This window comes from Melopsittacus undulatus, chromosome 4 (genome assembly GCF_012275295.1).
Source record: "Melopsittacus undulatus isolate bMelUnd1 chromosome 4, bMelUnd1.mat.Z, whole genome shotgun sequence".
NCBI classification, from domain to species: Eukaryota; Metazoa; Chordata; class Aves; order Psittaciformes; family Psittaculidae; genus Melopsittacus; species Melopsittacus undulatus.
In genome coordinates this window covers 83,506,418-83,532,158 of record NC_047530.1, presented here as the reverse complement: position 1 = coordinate 83,532,158, position 25,741 = coordinate 83,506,418, and the positions used below count along the sequence as shown (strand labels likewise).

General features: G+C 39.7%; 1 protein-coding gene across 1 annotated transcript in view; it reads right to left on the bottom strand.

Annotated features, from left to right (window-relative positions):
* MYLK (myosin light chain kinase) overlaps positions 1-21,138 on the bottom strand; it is a 159,932-nt gene extending 138,794 nt beyond the window's left edge. Inside the window, exon 1 of the mRNA XM_031053069.2 lies at positions 20,986-21,138. Within this exon, the coding sequence (XP_030908929.1) occupies positions 20,986-21,138 (153 nt within the window). The remainder of the gene's footprint in view (positions 1-20,985) is intronic.
* Between the last annotated feature and the right edge of the window lie 4,603 nt (positions 21,139-25,741).

The following is a 25,741-nucleotide window of genomic DNA, read 5'->3' as shown; positions in this document are numbered from 1 at the left end:
GATTTTTAATCTGTTCTTGTATCAGGAGCCATGAAATAAATACCTCCAATGATCCTTGTCAAATTTTCTGTCTCTTTTCTAGTCTGAGATAGAGACAGAGCAGAACTGCATGTAGCATCCAAAATGTGGGAACCCACATTTGATTGACACAACAGACTCATTTTTGGTTTTGGTTTTTTTTGGGGGGCGTTGGGTTTTTTTGTTTGTTTGTTTTTTTGTTTTTTTGGGGGGTGTGGGGTTTTTTTGTTTTGTTGGTTTTTTTGTTCATTCCGAATGTTTTGTAATACTTTCTGCTATTTTTCCTGCCTTGAGCTGATTAACCAGAGAGCTGTTCCAGGCAAGATCTCTCTCTTGACTAGTAATAGCTAATAAAAATTGAACTAAGTATTTTTTATGTTTCTATTTTGTACTTGTCAATGCCAAATGGCATTTGACGTTTTATAATCCAGGCACTAAACAGAATGAGATCCTCTTGCAGATGGCACCTCACCAGTTTTAGTTTTGATTCTTTAAAGTAGTTCTGCATTATCTGCTAAATTTTGTTATCTCACTATTCAACCCCTTATTGCAGATTGCAAAGGTGCTGAACACTACACATACTACCACAGTTCCTCAGGGGTATCAGCATTTATGGTACTCCCAGCAGGGAAGAATTTATGACCTACCCATGAAAGATATGGTCTGCTAACTGAAGAGCAGACAGCAGCTGCAGATAATTCCTTCTTCAGTCTTCTACATTTAATCATATCTTTTTGTAAAACTTGGTGTGAAGAGCTCCCAGACGTGCAGGGAGTATTGGCTTTGCGCTCAGGCATCAGAGTACAGCTGTTTGAATGAAGTACTGCTTTCCGAGGTACCATAACATGTATAAGTCCGTTTGTCCTAAATTATTCCTGAAGGACTCAAGTGAAAGTTTAGAGCAGCACTGGGTGTCAAGCTGCTTTGAGTTTATTTCATTACTAAGCTCAAACACCAGCCTCAATGCACCTCTTCAGAGAATGCTTAAGTCCTACTTACACCTTTTGGAATTAATCATATGCATAGGTGCTTTTCTTAAATTAGATTTTATTTTATTTAAAGTTTAAATTTATTGCATTTAAAGCAGTATTGTTATAGGGGTTTTCAGACAGCCCCAAAATAACCTAAAACATCACTCAGATGAAATACAGACTACTTGCAAGGTGGACTCTACTCTTCCCAGTGTAGCAGACATGAAGAAAACACACTGTTTTCTGTGTAGCTATAATGTCAATCAGCAAGTAAATCTGAGATTGCAAACCTCTTTTACACTAATGGGGCATTTTCACACAGGTGTTGGAGTCTCAGAGTGGCAGTGTTTTTCTGATGAAACCTTAATAAATCAGTCTACTAACAGCAACATCTGCCTTTGTACTTTCCCCACATTGCAGCCAGCTGACCTGTAGCCATTAAATGCATGAGGAAGTTTTATTTAAACCACCCATATAGCTCACCTGGACCTTTTTTTTTCTTTTTTTTTTTTTTTCTGTGAGTACAGGTTTTCTGAATTTAAAATGGGATTATAAACTGAAGGAATCTCTGTCTATGTTTAGATCTATATTTATACTTAGTCATTGTCTGATTTTTCCCCTTTTTAAAGAAGTTTGTCTGGGCTGATGGTTCAAAAACCATAAACCTTGGATAAAGTCTACGAGAAAGCCACAGCTATTTCCCTCATTGCCACACAGATGCCATCCTATCTCCCTCCTACTCCTTTGAAGTTCTTACACATTTTTATGAGATGCTCTGGCCCATAAAGTTGACAAGTTCTCTCCAAACTGGAGAAATTATGACACATTGTCAAAGGAGGAGTGGGCAGGATGTCGAGGTATGTACAAAATTGAGGACAACTTCAGTTTTAAAATAGGTAGCTCTCATGTAGGAAAGTGTTACTCTGTCCTCATAGCTGAAGATCTGAGACATGGAGACCCTCAGAGACTTTGCCAAACTCACACTAAAAGGAAATTACCCTTCCCTATTTAGGAATGTTAGATCAAATAATCTGACTGCATTTCACCCTTGCCAACAAATTCACTATTGCAGCAATCCATGCAAAGACTGAAATGAAGCTGCAGCATGGGAGGGCAGCTGCTTTTCTTACCCTGAATAATGACTGAAACCACCAGCCTGTTTGTACACAGGTATCAAAGGGCACATTATCAAGTAGCAGTAAAGAGTGTCCAGACAGAATGGGTCCAGAGTCTTTGCAGCAAAAATTAGAAGGATGTAAACCAGTGTTACAAATAAGAAAATGTTAACTCACCATCATAGGAGAATGTAAGCAACATAATAAAATATGATTCTGTCAACTCTCTGCAACTTCAGTACTGTCATACCACTCTTCAGAATAGAAGAGTCTGAGGAATGGGCCAAAAAGACTTCAAAGGCAAGGACAAGCACAAGAGCTCTCAACAAAACAGGGAAGATAAACTTTTAGCCATCTCTTGGGTGAAGCTCCCATCAATTTTAATGAGAATTTTCTCAGCTTCTGGGTCTCTCCTTAAAGAAAAAGAAAATAGCAAACAGCTAGGAAGAAGCTTTCTTCCCTTGGACAAACTGATGTTAAGGCCTTTTAAGATGTGCTATAAATAGCTTAAAATAGAAGAAAAAATTGCAAAATATAGCTGATTTATGCATGTGGTTATGGGTCATTTAAGGTTATACAGTAAGAATGTAGATGTGTTCAAATGGAAACAACTGTGGCTGCTGAATAGAAATAAGGCTCTTGCTAATTATTTCACATAGCCCAGAAGCCACTAAAATGTGCTCTTTCCCTATCCTTCTCTTCCTCCCAATCTTTGATGATTCTGAATCAATATGTCTATCAAATGTTACTAAATGAAGCAGCTGTTTTAAGTCAGTAGCAATGAGTTCAGGAGCACGTTAGAAGTATTCTGACAGGACCAGTGCTCAGAGCAGTAGTAATCTTTGCTATAGAAAACAAGATTTTGAAAAATCAGACCAGGCTTTCACTGTGTTGTGCAATATGTCAGAACAGGAACATTTCATTTACTGTGTTTGATGCTACTTTTTTTCATAAATTATATTTGGCAGCAGTGGAAGAAAGGCTGAAACTTGACAGTTTAATGCAATCAAAATAAATTGTTGGGAAACAGTCACCTCTCTTCTCACCACAAAAAGCTTAGTTTTTAACACTTTACAAAGATTCTTACTTTCAGATGTGAATCTTACATTCAGTAACAATTCAGAAACATGGATAAAGATTGTTTAGAGCAAGAACAAGCACTAGGAAGCCTCCTGGCAAGTACGGGATGAAATTAAGACCAACATTTTGCTCTGTCATTAGCAAAATGTGTATACATCCCCATTTAGACGGAAAAATGTAAACATTTAGCTGTCTCACAGAACTGATCATAGAATCCAGACACTCTAAGCCACAACCTGAAACTGCAACATTATCAACTCAAAACCCTCTGCTGACACCATATAAAAAAAGCAAAAATGCACAGCATTCATTATTTTCAGAGCAACAATCTCTTCATAACAATAATATTTAGGGTTTGAATTGGCAGTCACTTTTTAAAGATGACAATCCACTGTTTCTTTCCTTTCTCAAGAAAATGATAACCATTCACTGTAGTAACTCTTGCAAAAAAACTGATTTCTCCATTGCATATTGTTCCTGGATGACTGAAAGTTGGTTTGTTGAGTCTTTTCCCTTACTGATACGAAGTTTCTATCTTAATAGGACGTGAATTTATTTTAAACGTCATTGAATTCTAGGGGCCTTATCTTCTTGTAGGACCTGTGCCACTGACCAAGAGCTTTATACTTTTCAAGCTTGGGGATGCTGTTTCTATATCAGTATCAATGCATGCCATCAATAGGTAAGGAATCTCTAAAAATTTACATGAGAGTATGGATGACCTACTGTGAAAAAATAATAAAAAAAGAAAATGCATACTTTGTATCGGTAACCAAAACACATAGCTACTGGTTTGGAGCTACAAAATTCATAATTAGGGGCAGCAATCCACATCTGGAATGTAAGGTGGTAATGAAAAACACTGCTCTGGATGAACATGCCTGTACTTTATCAGTTTCCAGCCAGACAAGATTTATTTCCTGCAATTTAGGAGACTGGCAGTGGCCACAGAAAATGGTAAAACTGGAATTTGTTGCTGAGTTGACTGCACAATTGCATGTTCATTTAAAGACTGCTGATAGTGAAGAATGCTGCTGGCAAAGCTAATGCTCTGGATTGGTTATAAGAATTCTCAGCTACATGTATCACTTCCTTGTTAATGCTACTTGGTAGGACTAGCAAGCACACCGGACATGAAATTTAATATTTTACATTTCATTAAATAGTAGAACTGATGTGATTACAAAGATGTATAAAATGTAAAGGTGGGTTGCTATAGAAAATATGAATACATTATGCGGCCTAAACATCTAGCTTTTCTCATTGCATTGCTTATTCCGCTATCCGCAACTTGCTTCTATGCATTAAATAATTAAGACTTCCATACATCAGGCTATTGCAAAACTTCAAGCGTTCATTGGCAGCTGTCAGTGATGTTTTTATCATGCAACAATCTTTAAAATCTATCACCTTTCCAGGCCTCACACATACTTTTTAGTAACAGCTGAGCAGAGATAACTCATATAGTACAATATGAAAACTGCTGTGTTTAAAATAAAAATCAAGGGCTGAGCAACAACTGTTTAAAAGAAAAAGCCCTCAAAACACTAACTGAAATACTGAGTATAAATTGATGTGGTTATAAATTTCTGGTTCAACAGTTCAAAATAAATATTTATAGACATGCTGAGTTCAATAGAAATTTTGTGGGCTCGCCTCTTCTTTCTGATGCTTTCTTTCAAAACTAAAATTGCTGTGATCTTGGTAAGAGCAACACCATGCGCCCTCAAAAGTAGCTACATTTGTTTAGATTGTGGAAAAGTGCTTACTCTGCATATGCTTTCAATAGAGCTCCACTTAGCTGCAGTTGCTGGCATTCCTATAGAGAGATCTGAACAAATCCAACATAATGTTTTCCATTAAGCCCATAAGCATGTAATAGTCTCCTGAGCAGAAAAAATCTTTGTCTACACTTCTGTCCATTAGCATATCCAAACAAGCCAACAAACTAGCATTTGCATCAAAGCACTGAGGAACTAATTCTGGCATTGTGTTTTTAGTAAGTGATGCTCTTAATCCAACAGCAGCCACCTAGATTTTGGTGGTATTTGCACCCATTGCAAATACTAACTTTCCCTTCTAAAATCCAAAGCTATGTATCTTCAGTAAGGATAGGCTCATGTCTAAGGTGCTGGATGAGAATGAACCTGTGGAAGACAACAGTTCAGTTCTGAAATGAGACGTGTATTTCTGCTTGATCTTGTACAAACCAATAAATCTAATTGTGTCTCAGTACTCCACGTGAATGTGGAGGGGTGTCACAATGACTTTTTCCTCTGTTGTTTTAGCTAGGAATGTCATTAGAGAAGGAACAACTCTGGTCCTGCCTGTGAATATATTAAATACTATCAGCAAACATACACTAGGACTTCAGTTGAATTAGGCTGTTTAAGAGGCACCATGAAATAAGCAAAAATCAATACCACTTGCCACTTCTCCCACCTGTTTTTGCAAGATTTCTCCATAATTTTTCTACTAGTGCCCTGGCCTTTAACATAACTTCATTTTGAAATGTATGTATTTGCCTCTCTGTAGAGATGAACTGCTGAGTTATTCTTTTATAAATAATTTATATAGACAAAAGAGTGTTTGAGTGTCCAGGGTGTTCACAGAACAGAAAAATTATTTGATGAGTATGGGAATGCAACCTAAATGAGCTAGATTTCAAATATGAGATATTAGACACTACCATGTGGGGGGTGGTGCTTTTATAAAATAGTGTGCGTTACACTAATATTTCAAGCTTTGCAAAAACAGTGTAAATAATACATGCACCATAACTATAGGCTTGCTTGTGTATTATGGGGCACATGGAAAGAATGGCAAACTGTCAAGCCACACAGCTACAATTTGATTCTACTGTGCAGCTAGAGGAAAATTAGCATTCTGATTCAACATGATTCAAGTACAGGGATGGATGAAATAAGCTCCATAGTCCGTTGCTAAAGGCAAATTAACCATGAACAGAATTATTTCATTTGTCAGTCTCTGCTTCTGCATTTTCTTTGGGCTACATGATCAGATTTCTGTCATATTTAAATGAAGAGTTCTTGTGTACATGACACATTGGCATACTATGTAACTTTTAATTAGTATTTTAGTAAGATCAGCTGTTGCATTTATAAAAAAACGGTATATTCCATAGAGTAACATTTACTTTAGTATTTTGAAAAGGTGCAGAAAAGCAAGGAAAATTTAGAAAGGAAATAATTTATTTCTGTTTTACCTCATTTTGCATATGAATTACAAAGGTATGTAAGCAAAGAACATGCAAAGCTGACTCGGAATTTGTACCAGTTTTAGCCATAGTATTTTCAGAAGACAAGGATTGCTTTGTTCTGGCTGGCTGTAGGTTACAGCAATGCACTGATTTATGAGAATAAAGTTATCTTTATCATCAGAAAGCCTAAAAAAAATATTTCTTTTTAATGTAACATTTCCAGGTTTTCATTCTCTCATGCAGAATGGTGCATATTCTCAAAACTTCTCTGAAGAAGAAAGCCATCAGAGCTTAAATTATCTTCAGAATCTCACTACAACATATTTTTAATGTGGGAAGCCTAGATGTTAGGTTACTAGCTTGTGAGTCAACAAATATGATTTATTTCTCAAGAAATAACCTGGTTGTTGAGTTTCCTAGAAGAATAAATTCAACATATTTAGGTAGGGAATTCAAGGCCCTTATATTGGACTAGTTATCTCAGGGGTGACCAGTTACTGAGTGCCTTGATTTTCTGGCTCCTGCTAGTGCAGAGGGCTTTGAGACAGAAATTCTGACAGCAATAGGAGTAGCAGTGTCTCCCTTATAAAGCACTACCTCAACACATCAATGTCTCTTCTCTTCCAAAGGTTATTTCCCCCACTTAAGAGAGGTGTACTGACATGTGAATATGAACTTGGATGACTTGGCTTTAAAATTATGTTGAAGGCAAGTTTATCCCCAAACACTAAACAGTGAACTCTGGCAGCTTAGACCCAGAAATGTGTACTGTTTCAGACACCTGCTAGCAATTCAGTAACCACAAGTAACTTAGTGATAATGTCTTACAGACTGAGCATTAAGACATGAACTTATGGAAGGACAATCTGCCCTTGTCTACTTTTGCTCCTGGCTGTACCTTCTGGTTGGATCCTTAACCTGGTTTATTTATGTCTGTGACCACCAGTAGACCCCGTCAGAACACATAGCACTGCCTGCTGTGTTAAGAGCTTGTGGGACTGCAGCCCACTGGTGATGGCACAACCCATGTGTGGCTCACACCCAGCTCCTGGCTTGCCTTCCATAGAGGAGCAGGCAGCCCTTGCTGCTCCACATCAGACAGACTGGTTTCTTTCCTTCGTGAGTGGGTTGAAATGTACATGATTCACAGCAATATTATTTTCTGTTCAGCATGCATGCAATATGCTAGGGAGTCCAGATGTTACATATGAAAAAAATATGTTGCCTGGTTTTGCCCAGTAGGTTTCCAAACTTCACACCATATCCACGATTGAACAGAGCCAAGTAACGTGTCAAAAGCAGAAATTTTTAGCTTTGGAGTTTAGGTGCTACGGTGAGTGTGGGCTGAGTAAAACCTTGATGAGTAATGAGGTGTTTTGATTATAAACCTTCTCCACACGTGGCCTTCTGCAAAGATTCTCAATGCATCATGCTTGCTGTCTATTAATGACTACTTTCTTTTCCTACAAGGGAAAAGCAGAATTATACCAAAAAGTATAACTTGGTGTCATTTAGTGTAATTTAGGTCAAACACTCGGGGTTATATTGATAGACAATCAAATGCATACTTCACTATCTTACATGCTTTCAGACTTACATCTGGTATTGAGCCCCTCCATAATCTTTCTGATTTCATCAGCTAGATGAAGGCACAGTGCTGGAGTAAAGTTTAAGCCTTGCTTATGATGGAAAAAGGCAAATATATTATTACCGGTTAGCTAAATGCATGTCTGATGATAAGTATTCTATCCTACCTTTTGGTTCAGCTTGAAAAAAAGAAATTTGAAGTTTTTTCAGTTAGGGACATACTTCTGAAAAAAAAACAAACAACGCAAACCAATAAATAACACATGGATTTTCCCCCTTTTCATCCCTCTCACACCACTATAGACTATTGCAGCACAAGGAAAAGAAAGTTAATTGCACACACGGTTGCAGTTACTAGGTCTTCTTTAACTTCTAAACCTGTTATGATTGTGAAGGGAGTCAAATGCACAGTTTTCCAAAAAAAGCAAATTTAGAACATAATAATGATAGATTGGAGTCGTATTTCATGTAGTAATAAGAACATTTATTTAAATAATAAATAATGCTACACGTTGAGTTTTATAGCCAGTTGAATTGACCACAACAAAGATTTACGCACTGGCCCAGAGAGCAAACAAAGATTAGCCTGGAAAGGATGATGATATTTCTCAAATTAAAAGCAGAACTGAAGAATTTAATAAGACTTTGTAGAAATTTGAGAGATTCGTGATTAACCATCATGGGACAAAACCAATCAAACAAAAAACAAACAAAAAAACATAAAAAGAATTAGACTGACCGCTTCAATCCTGACTTACACAACTCAACAATAGCTGGTTTTCTCTTGGGAAATAGATAGATTTTCTTTTATTCCTTTTCCAGACATTTTTATCTTATCATCCCTAAATGATGGACTTTATGATTAATCATGGAATTTATTCTATCATTATTTTAGTGAAAGACTGACTCTCCTTTACACCACAATGTATTTTATATCTCCTTTTCTTCTGCAAATTTGTCAACACATAATGTAAGATTTTTTTCTCCATTTTCTATTAAGGATTATAGAAAAATATCAAGCCCAGAACTACTTGTGAGGTAAGTTTCCTTTGAAATCAGACCTTATGGATAAATCCTTAAACAAACGCACTTGCCTCCTTTAGTTAACACAAAGCCGTGTTTTATAGTGATGCATCACAGCAACAGGTGATTACAAACAGATAACAACAGTAAACTTTTCAGAGTCAACAGTTTCTTGGCTTCCCTAACTCAACCTAGGAGCAGGTAGATGCAATTGAGTCATACAATTTTATGGTCAGGTTCCTCATGTGATTTTAATGGTTTCCATCTCAAAATCCAAAGTAATTGGAAACATGCTGAAGAAAAAGTAAAGAAAAAAACAAAAATGGTGACCAAGATCAGCACAAAGGCATGGCCTGGCTCCAGTTGTAACAGTGCTGGTTTGGGTATGTCCTATACACAATACAAGACTGTCTTTAGCTCAATATGTACGTTAGTTGAAGTGTTCTAAAAATTGTCTATCATTATTATTATTACCACCATTATTATTAAAAAAGGGGGTTTGATGTTTTCCTTTTATTGCGGTAGTTAGTACCAAAATGATCAAGAACAGGGAGCCAGTCTTTCTGCCATTGTACAGAGGAGCAGAGAACTCCTGTCCCAACTGGCTATAGGTAAGCCATTAAGTAAGGAAAGGAGATAGAAAACAAACAGAATATTAAATGTGATAGTAGCAAATAGCACATTTCTTCCACAGTTTGGGGGTAGGTGGGTTTCTGAAAACAGGCTCAATTATACAAAAAAATTCAACACCATTAAGTGGCAACTGAGAATAGATACTGTATGTCCAGTCTTCCCTAGTCATGGCCTCTTTCCTGCTTAGAAATTTCGTCCTGGTGGAATTTAAGGATATTCAGCTTTGTCCAGGATTTCTGAGTGTCTGGCAGATTGGCACAACTCTGCAAAAGGTCAGACCAAATTTTGCTGCCAAACATCCAAAAATCTTGGCTGTCACCTCTGCGAATGCACAGATCGGTTGCATGTGACAGTGTTCTAAGTCCAGCAGTTTTTAGAATTATTACACACACTGCACACAGACTACACAAGGAATGCTTAAATACTTCTACCTGGAAAGCCACAAGTATAGCTATGATGGGCATAGGTGAAAGAGACAGTTACAAAGTGAATGTATGAATTACAGACCATGACAGGAGCTCACAGACCACCACAATGAAGGGAAGTGTCTTTGAATAATTCTGGGTGTAGATGATGCTGTGTGGGGAAGCAATTTTGACTGAATTCCACCTTAGCCACTTCCCAGCAGAGCAGCCACTCCCATGTTGCCCTTGTCTAAAACTGAATCTCTTTTGAGTCACTGTAACAGCAAACATCTCATACCAGTAGCAAAGGATTTTGTGCCATGTCATCATCCTCTGTCATTATATGGGCTTCTCTTATTTCATATCCTGCCATCTCAAATCTAGACATACAATATAGTTAAGGCATACTTGGGGAGTGTCTGCTAACTAAGGCTCACAAATGGCTACTTCAAGTCCAAATCAAAGGGAAGGTAACACAGATTTTGCCATGCCACACTAAGACAAATTTCAGTTTATTTTCTCAGGCACAATGTTTCAATGGTACGTCTGCAACCAGCAGCAGCAAAAGCAGCCCTGAAGTTGGCAAACTGATGCACATAATTGGACTTAACTGATTTGAACAAATACAGATATGGTATTACAATAACAAGATGGCAGAAAGAAACCAGAAAGCACATTAAAAAGGGGCAGGATTTGACAATGACCTGGCTTGCCTTAAAATTTACCATCCATATCCCTTACCTAGAGGGAGATGGAAAGTGAAGAGCAGAACAGTAAATACTTAATGGGCAGCAAACTGAAGTACCCCAACATCTACTCAAACTATGAACTACATATCAATAGCTGAAATCTATCTGCCTGGGATTAGAACACCAGGCTAGATTTAATAGTTTGATATCTTGGTTCTGGCAACGGACCATATATGATGGTTCACATGAAACAGAAAAACAATCCGTACTGCACTGTTGCCAACTGTGCAAAAGCTTTATCCAAGGAGAAAAATTCTTGCCTGACTCTTAGGCAATCAGTCTGTGTTCTGTAACATGAAATTTGGCTGTTCCTTTCAAACAGAGCTATAGCACAAGTATTCTTCAGGTTCATAAAATTAATGACTGTCAATATTACTCTTAAAAATTATGTATGTGCTGCCAAAGCAAGTTGACTTTGCTTGCCACAATCAAATGCAGAGGTTAATATCACTCTGGACAGGGAAGGATTTGTTGGAAACTGATAATTCTTTAACTTGACATTTTTTACTGCTTAACACTCAGTGACATTACAATAAAGAACTACAAGTGTTCATGTTATATTTTTGATGTAGTGAGTCTATTGTTGTTTAAGTTCAACAAAATCAAGTGTGGGCAGTTAATCACATAATTATAAATTAAAAATGCTTGTTTGGGCTCTTTTTTCTTTATATAAGCAACAACCTTGCTAAAGACTATCTTATTGGTCTCAGAACCCAAAGCTTAAACAGGGAGGGAAAGATCAAGAGAATGCAGTTCAGTGGTTATAGAACAGTGAAATCTGTAATTTTTTGTTCTAAGCTTCACCATCAATTTGCTGCAGAAATCTGACTAAATCTCTCCATGCCTTGAAGTACAGAAGTTAACATGGACTAGGGAAACCTGGATGACAACACTGACATTCACTGACTTGTTATAGGGACAGTCAAAGCACAGAGTTCTGCCAGGGTCAGTCCATCCTGCTGCTCTATTCACCAGTACACATCACCAGTGTCCTGGTGTTATTTTTTTTTCTCTGCCACAAAAAACTAATCACCTTTCTAAGACTTCCTAAAACAGTCATGTAGCCTTTTCAGTGCTTCTAAACACAAAAAGGAAACCAGAGGGTTAGCTTGCCATCTTAATACACACATGGCAATGATCACAAACCCAAGCAAAAGCTGAACCTGAGCCTTAAGAGTAGGATGAGCCAATTCAGGCTGAACACAATACTAAGCTGTGGGTATAGGTAGCTGTGAAATGGAGTCAGGTCAACATTTAAAATGCCAAATTTAAATGTAAAAATTACTGCTAGGTTCTACAAGGGAGACCTATCTTCCCCTTGAGACAGTTGAAGTAGAAACTCAGAGCTGGATAAAGTCAAATTTCTAAATGCAAAGGAGGAGATCTTCACAAAAAGGATGGAGTTTGAGACAAATACAGGCTTCAATCTTAATTCACTGAGCCTGTAGTCTCTGAAAGACCAGTAAAAGCAGGATACTTAGAAATCAGGTAGGCACAAAAACACTCAGCGTTGTTGACATCTGTGGCCACCCTCTGCCCATCACAAGAAAAGGAAACTTGTACAGATTTGCAAATTCCACTGAAAAATATTGCCATCCTCAGGAAAGTTACAAAAGCTAGAAAAATTCTTGGAAATGTTGAAAAGCTTTATTTAATTTGCTTGTATGGAAATTCATGCTATTTGCATTCATACTTGCCTACCATAAGGTTTTGAACTTTTGCTATAGAATAGTGCAGCTGAGTTTTGGAGAGTGAGTGAGACTGAAAAAATTGACATTTTAAACGAGATATGAGGCTAATGATCTTGTACTTACTTGTCAGTATGCAATATGCTGCATGTTGCAATTAAAGTATACTGCAGTTTCAGAAAGTGAAATTTAGGAATAGCCAAAGTCTGAAAAAATTGATAGGATACTATTCTTGAATTATTATTTGATCAAACATTATCAGCAACAAAATACCACCTGCCTGATAATTTACAGATGCTTATTCAGGTGCTAGAGCTGAAAAGGATTTCCCTATCCTCTCATGTGACACTTGCCACGGAAATCCCCATGATATTCGTTACAAAGAAAGGAATCTCCTTGATTAGCATGCCATTCAGCATTATAAGAAGTGGAAAATGGGTGATCCAGGGAATTACAGAGCAGTCAGTCTCATCGCTGTGCCTGGCAAAATCTTGGAGCAGATTCTCCTGGAAGGCATGCTAGGGCACATGAAATACAACAAGGTGCTTGGTGACAGCCAGCATGGCTTCACTAAGGGGAAATCCTGCCTGACCAATTTGGTGGCCTTCTATGATGGGGCTACAGAACTGATGGACAGGGGTGGAGCAGTTGATGTCATCTACCTGGACTTGTGCAAAGCATTCGACACTGTCCCACATGACATCCTTGTCTCTAAATTGGACAGACATCAGTTTGATAGGTGGACCACTCGGTGGATAAAGAACTGGCTGGATGGCTGCATGCAAAGAGTTGTGGTCAATGGCTCAATGTCCAGCTGGAGACCAGTAACGAGTGGTGTCCCTCAGGGATCAGTGTTGGGGCCGGTCTTGTTCAACATCTTTGTGAGTGACATGGAGAGTAGGATTGAGTGCACCCTCAGCAAGTTTGCCAATGACACCAAGCTGTGTGATTCGATTGATACACTGGAGGGAAGGAATGCCATCCAGAGGGACCTTGACATGCTTATGAGGTGGGCTGACGCCAACCTTATGAAGTTTAACCATGACAAGTGCAAGGTCCTACACATGGGTCAGAGCAATCCCAGGCACAGCTACAGGTTGGGCAGAGAAGAGATTCAGAGTAGCCCTGCAGAGAAGGGCTTAGGGGTGTTGGTCGATGAGAAACTCAACATGAGCTGGCTTCAGTGTGCGCTTGCAGCCCAGAAAGCCAACTGTATCCTGGGCTGCATCAAAAGGAGCGTGACCAGCAGGTCAAAGGAGGTGATCCTGCCCCTCTACTCTGCTCTTGTGAGACCTCACCTGGAGTAATGTGTGCAGTTCTGGTGTCCTCAACATGAAAAGGACATGGAACTGTTGGAACAAGTCCAGAGGAGGGCCACGAGGATGATCAGGGGACTGGAGCACCTCCCATATGAAGACAGGCTGAGAAAGCTGGGACTGTTCAGCCTGGAGAAGAGAAGGCTGCGTGGAGACCTCATAGCAGCCTTCCAGTATCTGAAAGGGAGCTATATGGATGCTGGTGAGGGACTCTTCATTAGGGACTGTAGTGACAGGACAAGGGGTAATGGATTAAAACTTAAACAGCAGAGGTTTAGATTGGATATAAGGAAGAAATTCTTTACTGTAAGGGTGGTGAGGCACTGGAATGGGTTACCTAGGGAGGTTGTGAATGCTCCATCCCCGGCAGTGTTCAAGGCCAGGTTGGATGAAGCCTTGGGTGATATGGTTTAGTGTGAGGTGTCCCTGCCCATGTCAGGGGATTGGAACTAGATGATCTTAAGGTCCTTTCCAACCCTGACTATTCCATGATTCTATAACACCCACTGATGTTCAGATGATAACTAGCAAGGCCGCAGTTCTGGATTTCCGAAGGGCCAACTTTGGCCTGTTCAATCAACTGCTAAGGGAAGTCCCATGGGAAAGGGTACTAGGTGGTAAAAGAGCTCACGATAGTTGGTCAGCATTCAAGGACCACTTCTTCCAAGCTCAGGATCAGAGCATCCCAATGACTAGGAAATCAAGTAAGGGATCTAGGAGACCAGCGTGGTTAAACAAGGAGCTGCTGGGTAAACTCAAGTGGAAAAGGAGAATCTATGGATTATGGAAAGAGGGGCTGGCCACTTGGGAGGAATATAGGACAGTTGTTAGAGGATGTAGGGAGGCAATTAGGACAGCTAAGGCCTCCTTGGAACTTAATCTTGCAAGTCGGATTAAGGACAATAGAAAGGGCTTCTTCAAATACATAGCAAATAAATCTGACACAAGAGGCAATATAGGCCCGCTGTTGAACGAGGTGGGTGCCCTGGAGACAGAGGATACAAAGAAGGCAGAAGTGCTGAATGCTTTCTTTGCCTCTGTCTTTACTCCTGCAGACTCTCCCCAGGGGCCCCAGATTCCTGTAACCCCAGAAGGAGTCAGGACAAAGGAGGAGTTTGCTTTGGTAGATGAGGATTGGGTTAGGGATCAGCTATGCAATCTGGACATCTATAAATCAATGGGTCCAGATGGAATGCACCCACGGGTGCTGAGGGAGCTGGCGGAGGTCATTGCTAGGCCACTCTCCATAATCTTTGGTAAATCGTGGGAAATGGGAGAGGTGCCTGAGGATTGGAAGATGGCAAATGTCACACCAGTCTATAAGAAAGGCAAGAAGGAGGACCCGGGTAATTATAGACCGGTCAGCCTTACCTCCATCCCTGGAAAGGTGATAGAACAACTTATTCTTGATGCCATCTCTAGACATATCAAGGATGAGGGAGTTATTAAGAACAGCCAACATGGTTATATGAAGGGGAAGTCATGTTTGACCAACCTTATAGACTTCTATGAGGAAGTGACTAGGTGGAGGGATGATGGTAGAGCAGTAGATGTGGTTTTTCTTGATTTCAGTAAGGCATTTGATACTGTCTCCCACAGCATTCTCATAGATAAGCTAAGTGTGGGCTTGACTATCAGGTAGTGAGGTGGATCAAGAACTGGTTGAAAGGAAGAAGGCAGAGAGTTGTGGTCAATGGGGCAGAATCTAGCTGGAGGTCTGTGACCAGTGGAGTCCCTCAGGGGTCGGTGCTGGGACCAGTGCTGTTTAATATTTTCATCAACGACCTGGATGAGGGAACTGAGTGTATCCTCAGCAAGTTCGCTGATGACACTAAACTGGGAGGAGTGGCTGACACACCAGAAGGCTGTGTTGCCATTCAATGAGACCTGGACAGGCTGGAGAGTTGGGCAGGGAGAAACTTGATGAAATTCAAGAAGGGCAAGTGTAGAGTCTTGCATCTGGGGAAGAACAGCCCCATGTACCAGTACAGGTTGGGGGTTGACCTACTGGAAAGTAGCAAAGGGGAAAGGGACCTGGGGGTCCTGGTGGATGGGAGGATGACCATGAGCCAGCAATGTGCCCTTGTGGCCAAGAAGGCAAATGGCATCCTAGGGTGCATTAGAAAGGGTGTGGTTAGTAGGGCAAGAGAGGTTCTCCTCCCCTTCTACTCTGCCTTGGTGAAGCCACATCTGGAATATTGCATCCAGTTCTGGGCCCCTCAGTTCAAGAAGGACACGGAATTGCTTGAAAGAGTCCAGCGCAGAGCCACAAAGATGATTAAAGGAGTGGAACACCTCCCTTCTGAGGAGAGGCTGAGGGAGCTGGGTCTCTTTAGCTTGGAGAAAAGGAGACTGAGGGGTGACCTCATCAGTGTTTACACATATGTAAAGGGTGGGTGTCAGGATGATGGAGCTAGGCTTTTTTCAGTGATATCCAGTGATAGAACAAGGGGCAATGGGTGTAAACTGGAGCATAGGAGGTTCCACATTAACATCAGGAAGAACTTCTTTACTGTAAGAGTGACAGAGCACTGGAACAGGTTGCCCAGGGGGGTTGTGGAGTCTCCTACGTTGGAGATATTCAAGGCCCGCCTGGACAAGTTCCTGTGTGATGTACTCTAGGTTACCCTGCTCTTGCAGGGGAGTTGGACTAGATGATCTTTTGAGGTCCCTTCCAACCCTCGGGATTCTGTGATTCTGTGATTCTGTGATATGAAAACACAATTTCATGTTGCAAAGCCCTGATAAATATTTCAATGATTAATTCAACAGAAAGAAATATCTTAAAACAAAGCCTGGCAATATTTTGGCTTGCTCTTGTTTTCCAAGAGTATGTTAAAGGCTGTGATGGACAAGCTACAATGCCTTAGCACAAGGGAGATTAGTATCCTGAGCTGTTCACCTCACACTTGATGTGCAATTGAAGAACAGCTCATCAGTCAATTCCTACAAGCTGGGAAACTGCAATGCAATTTCATAAAAATCTGGGAAGGTTTCCTAAAGAATCACATCAGCAACACATTGACAAACAACTCACACGTCCATGCAGGAGATGTTTGGGGAGCATGTAGGGAAGGTAACTTAGCCTTTGCCTTACTAAGGTGTTCCACCACTGAGTCAGCGTTCCAGGCCAAAATCGTGCTCATACACCTGAAAGATGTATGAACCTGAAAGCTAACCTTTTATTTTGAGGTCACATTGGAAAAGTGGATCTGCATTCAGATACAGGTAAACTTGTTGAGATTTTAGTAAGAAAACCAGGGTGGCAGTAGGAGTAACAGAAAAATATAAACTCTTTTTAATGGCAACTCCAGGTCCTTCCTTTCTCTAATTTTTAATATGTATGGGCTATTTCTCAATGTCTGCACTCTCCTTGATCTTGAACTGCTATTTCACACAAGTTATCTTATGTGTCACTGGAAAGCAGAGCAACAAGTTTGACCCTGGGGCCCTGTCTTCCTTGGTCACTTAATGAGTGTACAGGATCATCAAAATATCAGCTTTATATCCTGTCTTAGTTTCTCAAAATGTTTGTTCTTTCTGATAAGATAAATTCCACTGCAGAGGAACTCTTTGAAGAAAATCTCTTGTCTAGCCATTTTTAAAACTTTTTATTTTTCTTTAGCCTGAGTCTAGTTTAATATTTGTACTATGTGATGAAGCAGAGTATCAGCAACAACCCATCATAACATCTGCAGCCTCTTTTCCAGGATAGAAAATCCCAAGTATGTTCAGCAGCTACTTCTATTACTAAGTCTTAATTTTTTTTTATTAATATTGTCCTCCTGAACAGATATATTATCTTTCTGAGGCTCTGGAACATTAAAGCAACAAAAGAAGCAACATTGCACTAACCAGCTGAAGATGGACCCGGATGACATGAGCTGTGCAGGCTGCTGCAGCTTTAAGTGACAGTATCCTTACAAATTGTACTCTAGTGCTCCCACTCATCCTGCCCACGCTGCTAGACTAAAAGCACAAACAAAATACTAATTTGAACCTACCAGTTATAAACAACAGAACCAAACACGATCTCACCCACCGTCTTACATTATAAACCGATCATACCCTCAATTTTAATAGTCAGTATTGTAATTACTAACCTAATTTTTCCTGCATAAGACAATGAGAACATGATGTGCTCCATTACTCTGTGTCCAATTATTTCAATGTAGCTTGCTCCCTCCCAGAAAAAAAAAAAAAAAAAATTGCAAGTTTTTATCTGGGCCCTCCAGCTAGGACAGATTCCAGGAACTTTGGAACTAATTCATAACAATGAAGATTGTCTGTTTATCTCTTCAGCTGTGTTATGTATTTCTTCTCACCCCTGTTACCTGAGAGAGGTAAAACAAAACTCCTCCAGGGCAGCAAACTGGATTGAGCATAACACAGGCAATGCTCCATGCATAGGAAGAGGCTGAAGTGCCAAAGGCAATGGCTGTAATTGCATCATCTTGGTTTGCCAAACTGTTAAGGCAGGCTACTTGCCACAGAGTAATTGCAGATCTCACATGTATTTCAGCAAAGCTGTGCTCAAATATTTGGCATTTGCAAAAGCACTTTGAGCATTAAAAGTTTATTTCAGCTATATGACATGCATGCAACTAGTATACTAACATCCCCATTTTAAGACAGAAAATTAAAGACTTCAGCCATGGTCATATACCAGAACTAGAATTTAGATTTTCATCAAGTAGGTTCAATCCAGGACTTCAATCAAAGCTTTGTTCCTTCAATGAACTTAGTATTGAATTTGCTTATTTCTCCAAGCTACTAAAAAGACCCCAACCCTCAGACTTTACCCTTGCAGTCTCCAAATCAACTATAAAAAGGGGATAGGTATCCCTGAAAAATTAAAACCAAATCTGAAAAAAAATGCAAAGCACTGATGACATTCTAGCTTGCTGGTCATTACAACTGCTTCCATTTGACTAATAATTAAAAGTCTGCAGAAGGCACTTAAAACGGGGATATACCCCACTTGAGCTTTGAATTAGGAAACATGAGTAATGCAAAAAAACAAATCATGATAACATCACATGCTTCAACTTTGATCTCTGTACTTTTACTGCCAGTTGCAGTGGTGTCTGAAGGAACCAGAGCTACTTAGAACAGTATTGTACATAGGTGCCACATGCCTCAAGCAGCAACATGTTGCCATTTTCCACTGTGTCTGAAAAAAAAGCAGGGTGAAATAAAGAGACGGGGGGTAAGGATAAAAACAGTATGAGAGGGAATGCTCACTGTGCCTGGTCAGTGTCATACAGAGGATTTCAGACTGGCGCCTTAAAATCACACTGTGCTATGTGGTTCGGTTGATAATGCTAGAGGAAAGGAATGCCATGCTTATGAGGTGGGCCAATGCCAGCCTCATGAAGTTCAACCAAGCCAAGCACAAGGCCCTACACATGGGTCAGAGCAATCCCAGGCACAGCTACAGGTTGGGCAGAGAAGAGATTCAGAGTAGCCCTGCAGAGAAGGGCTTAGGGGTGTTGGTCGATGAGAAACTCAACATGAGCTGGCTTCAGTGTGTGCTTGCAGCCCAGAAAGCCAACTGTATCCTGGGCTGCATCAAAAGGAGCGTGACCAGCAGGTCAAAGGAGGTGATCCTGCCCCTCTACTCTGCTCTCATGAGACCTCACCTGGAGTAATGTGTGCAGTTCTGGTGTCCTCAACATGAAAAGGACATGGAACTGTTGGAACAAGTCCAGAGGAGGGCCACGAGGATGACCAGGGGACTGGAGCACCTCCTGTATGAAGACAGGCTGAGAAAGTTGGGGCTGTTCAGCCTGAAGAAATAAAGGCTGCATGAAGGCCTGACATCTGGTATCTGAAAGGGAGCTATATGGATGCTGGTGAGGGACTCTTCATCAGGGACTGTAGCAATAGGACATGGAGTAATGGGATAAAACTTGAAGAGAGGAAGTTTAGATTGGATATAAGAAAGAAGTTCTTTACTGTAAGGGTGGTGAGGCACTGGAACAGGCTGCCCAAGGAAGTTAAAAATGCCCCATTCCTGGCGGTGCTCAAGGCCAGGTTGGACAGAGCCTTGGGCGACATGATCGAGTGTGAGACGTCCCTGCCCGTGGCAGGGGGGTTGGAACTAGATGATCTTAAGGTCCTTTCCAACCCTAGCTATTCTATGATTCTATGATTCTAACTACTATTTATGAAAAATGATAAATTTTCTTCAAAAAAAGTCATATCCAAGAACTACTTCTGAGTTTACACTTATATACTCCAAGAATTGCTTGTCTGCCCAGTTCCTGGCTTGCTCTTGTGTAAACAAATAAGATAAATACCAGGTGCCCTCTACCAATCCTCTGTGTTTCAGAAGTTATGAATTTCCCAAATTCCTTCTAGCCCTTACCTTTGTTACAGTAAATTTTCAGCTTTCTGTCTCTGTCATACAAGTCCCACCACTTGAAAAGATTAGAAATGCAGTCAGTTTGGTGATATAGCTGTCAGCATACATGGAGAGCATGACATGGACAGAAAGAAGCTGGAAGGGCGGAGAAGGAAAACTGGCAGCTCCAGGAAAAAGACTTGGGTCAAGAGTGGAGAAAGGAAGATATCTAGAACAAGGAAGGGAACATTCCAAAACTGAAGCATGAAAGAAATATGGATGCCAGTAAACACAGTTCAATATCTCAAGTATGATTGGAAGGGGAGAACCTGGAATCCACAATACACTACATTGCACACTCTTTAAAACCTTTTGGGTTAACAAGTTTCCTTGAACAAATCAATCTTTCCTCTGAAAAATTTCTACTGATTCCTAGCTTGACTACAAGGAAGAACATGTCACAGCTGGGTTAGATTTGTGTTACACAGGAAGATTCATGAGCAGGTAGATCTGGGATGCAGGCAGATGAATATGCAGGGAGAACAGGTACTCTCTGATTAGAGACAGCTCTTGAAGCAGTTTTCCACTGATACTAAGCTCAGTGCCTGGCATGCTCAACTAGGTCACACAGCATGTGCTCAGGTTTTGCAGCACTCTTTTCTCAGAAACAGACCTGTAATGCTTCTGCCTCCTCAGAAGTATAATGACTGGTGTAATCCGTTTGAATAAAGGTCCTGTATTGCAGAGGTAACTTCATTATCTTTGCAGCCTACTAGGCAGCTTTAAGAAAGAGCAAAAATAAATGGAGAAGTGTTCCATCATCTCTGTTTCTTACCTTCCCCTCAAATCTTGCAGTGGCTCCCAGCTGCACTCGGATATTCCGAGGAGGAAGAGTAAATGCGGGTGCTTCAACAGGAACAGGGGGACTGAGTGTCAGAGAGGTTTTGGAGACTCTAGTAGATGTCACCAGTTTCACATCCCCCATCATGTGGACTGTAAAAGAGAAGGCAGTGGTAATACAGAAGTTATGAGGAATAGGTACTTACATTACAGTCACAGCTAAGAAACAGATCAAGAACAGATTGTTCTATATGTTCACTATATTTGTACATATAATATGAGTCTTTGGCATAAGGTGGCAAGTGCTATCTTCTGCGTAGAGAACTAAGACCAAGGAAGAATGCCTGGTGTGCCTGCAGTTGTCATCAGGGTCACAGCCTTGAGCTGAACTCAGTTTGAACTTTCAAGTCCCAGACCAGAGCCTTAACCATAAAGTCATCCTTTACAATTGTATTGAAAGGTAATAACATATTTCAGGAGGATATTTTCACAATGTGACTTTGATTTTCCTGGCTTCAAATACACCAAAATCAGTAAGTCGCAAAAGCAGAGCCAACATTACACAAGTACTTATGAAATAAAGAGACCTCTGTTTGCACTGGATTTAAGTTGCAAGCGGGAATGTGGAAAATCTGATTTTTCATGCCATGCTTTCAAGATCTTAAAAAATATCTGGATCTCTCACTCCAAAGCACTTCTAGTACATAACAAATACTTAAGCAGAAATTTCAAGTCTCTGCTGCAAAATCCTTCTAGACCTGTAAAATAGCACAGAGACCTAATTACAGATATCTCCTATTCAGAGGTGATTCTTCTGCTACACATTTTATGTTTCCCCAGGAAAAAATTTTATATTTTAAAAAGACAAAAATTTCAGGTTTTCTGGTGAAGAAAGTAGTAGCTTATCCTAACACTAATTCCTTAAATCATCTATATATGTTAGAAGACCCACTGTAAAATGCCTATTTAACAGACAAGTCTGACAAAGAAAAGAACCTAAGAAATGGCTTCACCCACCACTAGGTCATGTTGTACCAATGAAGAACACTGAATTTTCAGCCATAACCCTCTGCCACACACACCAATTCATGATAGACTGTTTCATCTGGTTAAAATAAATAATACTTGAGTAAACAGTGAAACTTCAATTTGTACATGAAAAAAAAATCAATTAAACTATGGTTTAGAAGGCAAATCCTTCCAAGATATCAGTTACATTCTGCATGCACACAGCTATCATCACTGCAAATAACAACCATTTGCCTGAGAAAGTGAGAGAATTATTCTTTCAATTAATTGTTTTCTCATAAAGGAATCCTCCAAATTCAGTTCTCCACTCAGCTAAAACTGTAGTTTATCCCAGCAGACCTTGAATCAATGACACAGCTGTAAGCTGATGCTTACTGAGTCTGTACTTGCCAGCATATTTCTAAACTTAATTTTTCTTTGCACATCAATAACAAACATTTTTCAAATTTCAAACTGACATAAACATCAAGTGTGATTCTTTTTGCCACTTTTAGTACATGACATTGATAATTTTGTATCTGCTTGCCAGTTCTAAATTGGCTAAATCCCATTTTAGGGTTAATTTCTAATTTTCTTTTTTTCTGTCCTCATTCTTAAAGTGCTTCCTTCTTTTCCACAGATCATCTTCACTTTTTGATATGGCCAACTAGCTACTCAATCTTCAGTTTTATTTCTGTCCTGGGTTCAGCAGTAGCAGTCATTTTTCTCCTTCTTAGTAGCTGGTGCAGTGCTGTGTTTTTGACTTTTGGCCTGGGAACAGCACTGATAACACCAATGTTTTTAGTTGTTGCTCAGTAATGTTTTAGTCTGACCAAGGACTTTCTGAGTCTCATGCTCTGCCAGGGAGGAGGGGAAGTCAGGAGGAAGCAGAGACAGGACACATGATCCAAACTAGACAAAGAAGTATTCCATACCACAACATGTCATGCCCAGTATATAAACTGGAGGCAGCTGCCCGGAAGGGCTAGGTCACAGCTTGAGTCAGGCTGGGTATCAGTCGGCAGGTGGTGAGCAGTTGTTTTCTCTTCCCTTGTTATTTCCCTTATTATTTTTATTGATGACAGCGGTAGTGGTTTGTGTTATACCTTAGCTACTGGGCTGTTCTTATGTCAGTCCATGGGAGTTACATTCTTTTGATTCTCCTCTCAATCCCCCTGGGAGTGGGGGGAGGCAGGTGAGGGGGAGTTGCGTGGTTCTGGTTTGCCGGCTGGGCTTAAACCATGATAGGTTTTTTTGGCGCTCAACGTGGGGCATGAAGGGTTGAGATGACGACAGATTTCCCACACAATGTTCTCCTGTACTAAGGTACATGTTTCCATAGCCTATAAATGCCAAAATCTGCAACGTCTCTCTATGAAACTTCTAACTAACAAGTCAGTCTGTCAATACAAGCCAACAATAAATTCTTCAGACCAACAGTAGTGACAATAACATGCCAGGTATAAATACAGGTGCTAAGAAAATCTCCAATCTGAAGACATTGTAATGCATTTGATTGCATAGCAAGCCAGTGACAAAACCTGTCCTTCCACATACATCTGTATCAACTTTACAGAGTATTTACAAAACCGAAACAACATCAAAAAAAGTACATATCACCTAAATTTTGTTAAAAAAATACTGTAAGAGTAGTAAAATTATAAACAACCAACATCCAGAATCCAGTTCAAACTTGATATTCATCCATGCAAATGGAACTCAGTTTTGGTCACTGCCATTACAATGGCTGAAACAACAAGAGAAAACTAAATACAACTCCACAGATGCTCACAGGAATATTCTGCAGGGACAAAATGCTCAAGTATCTGTGCTTAGGGACAATGCACTGCTTCTGCATAGTGACTTTGAGGAACATACTTGGCATAACACCTGCTTACCCACAGAAATCGCCACACTGAGGAGATTCACAAATTTCCTGAAACAAATTCACCAATTACCTGAAACAGAGTCAACGGCACATGCCTAGAAAAGACACTGTTCAACAAACACTCATCCTCTAAGAATCAATGGGCTCAGGTATAACTAGAGAACATTGAATGAAAAGTCCTGTGGCTGTGGAGGGAATAGGAGAAATGGGAGGGGAGAAGAAAGACAAAGAAAAGAGAGGAGGGAGAAAGGGGAAGAAAGAAAAATGAAAAAGAGAAAAAGGAGGAAAAAAGAAAAGAAAGAAAAGATTAAAGGATAAAAGGGGGAAAAAGAAAAAGGGGGAAAGAGAAAAAAGAAAAATGGGAAACAAGAAAAAAATGGAGAAGAGGAAGAATAAGAGGGAAAAAGAAAAAAAATACTATAAATTTTGTAAAAATGAAAAAAAAGAAGAAAAAAGAAAAAAAATGAATGGGGGATAGAAAGAAAAAAAATATCCGTAACAGCTAAGCCCCTCTCACAGGTCAGGTTCCACTTCTCTTTCATGTTGGTAAGATGCCAAAACCTGTCAACAAATTGATGCCGCTTAAACTGTAAATTACAAACCAAATAGCTAGTCTGTTCTATAGACACATCTTTCACAGATTTGTTTTTATAAATAAAATATCTAAATGGGATTGAATTTACAAATGAATATTAGTTCAAATCAGCATAAGCAGTTTTCTAGCAACACAAGCCTCTAATCTCCCCCATTTAGTAGTCTGACTTTAATTAGCTGTGTAGGATGAAGATATTTCTAGTAAATAATTAGGAAGTATATTTTTCAGCCTAGAGGATGTTTAGCAATTATGTTCCTAAACAAATAAATAATTCCATGTTGTGCAGTCTGAGGTTACTCTGGAAGCACCACATCCAAATATTTTGAAGAAATAATTGTCCCAGAGAACAAATCTTGTCCAAGCTTAAAATCTGGTAAAAAAGGAGAAAGCAGACACTTAAAAGTAATGGAATGGATCTGAATTGTTTTGTTTTGTTTCATTTAAGCAACCTTTTAGAATGAGCCTATCCTTAAAATCTTTTTCTTAGGTATTTCAGATTTGCTGCTGAGTAAGATTTCAAGAATGCTACATGAACTCATACCATTCAATTTCACATGCTGTGTGCACCTAGACCCATGGTCCTTAAACAAAACCAACTGTAACTGAAGTTGCAATACAAACATTGTGGTATTAAAGCATAAAAGCAAACCACCATGCAAATGCTGGCATGCAGGGTAGTGATGTGGTTAGACAGCATTTCTAATCCGGACTTTTTTTATTCTGAATCCTTTCTAAAAAGCACATAAATCCTTACAAATTCGCACAGTGCGCCCTCTAATCTTTCTAATACCAAAGCAGACTAATGCTTCTCAAGCATTTTCTACTGAGAACAAATCTCTGTCACTCCATACTCTCCTCACAAAAACCTAAAAAGCAAACACTAAGAAATCCACCTCACAGTTTTTTCTCCTCCACTTATTTTATATAAGTAAATACTTATCACCAGCTTCCTACATAACCATTTAATTATACTAATTTCCTATTACCAAGTCCTTCCTCTGAGGCAGAATTAAGATGCTTTGCAGAGAGAGCATGTGTGTCCGTATGAGAGAGCAAGCTCACCCAATTGAGAGGAAACCAGAGCTGTCAGCTGAAAAAAACTTTATTTGACTAAGTAATACTGCAACTCTGCACCTAAGTGGCACATTTTTACCTAGTCCAGCTCTTCTGTCATTTTAACTAGACTGCTTTCAATAACCTCCGAAATATCTCTGGAGTCTGGATAGAACCCTTTGAGCTCTTTTAAACATAGGAGTAAAA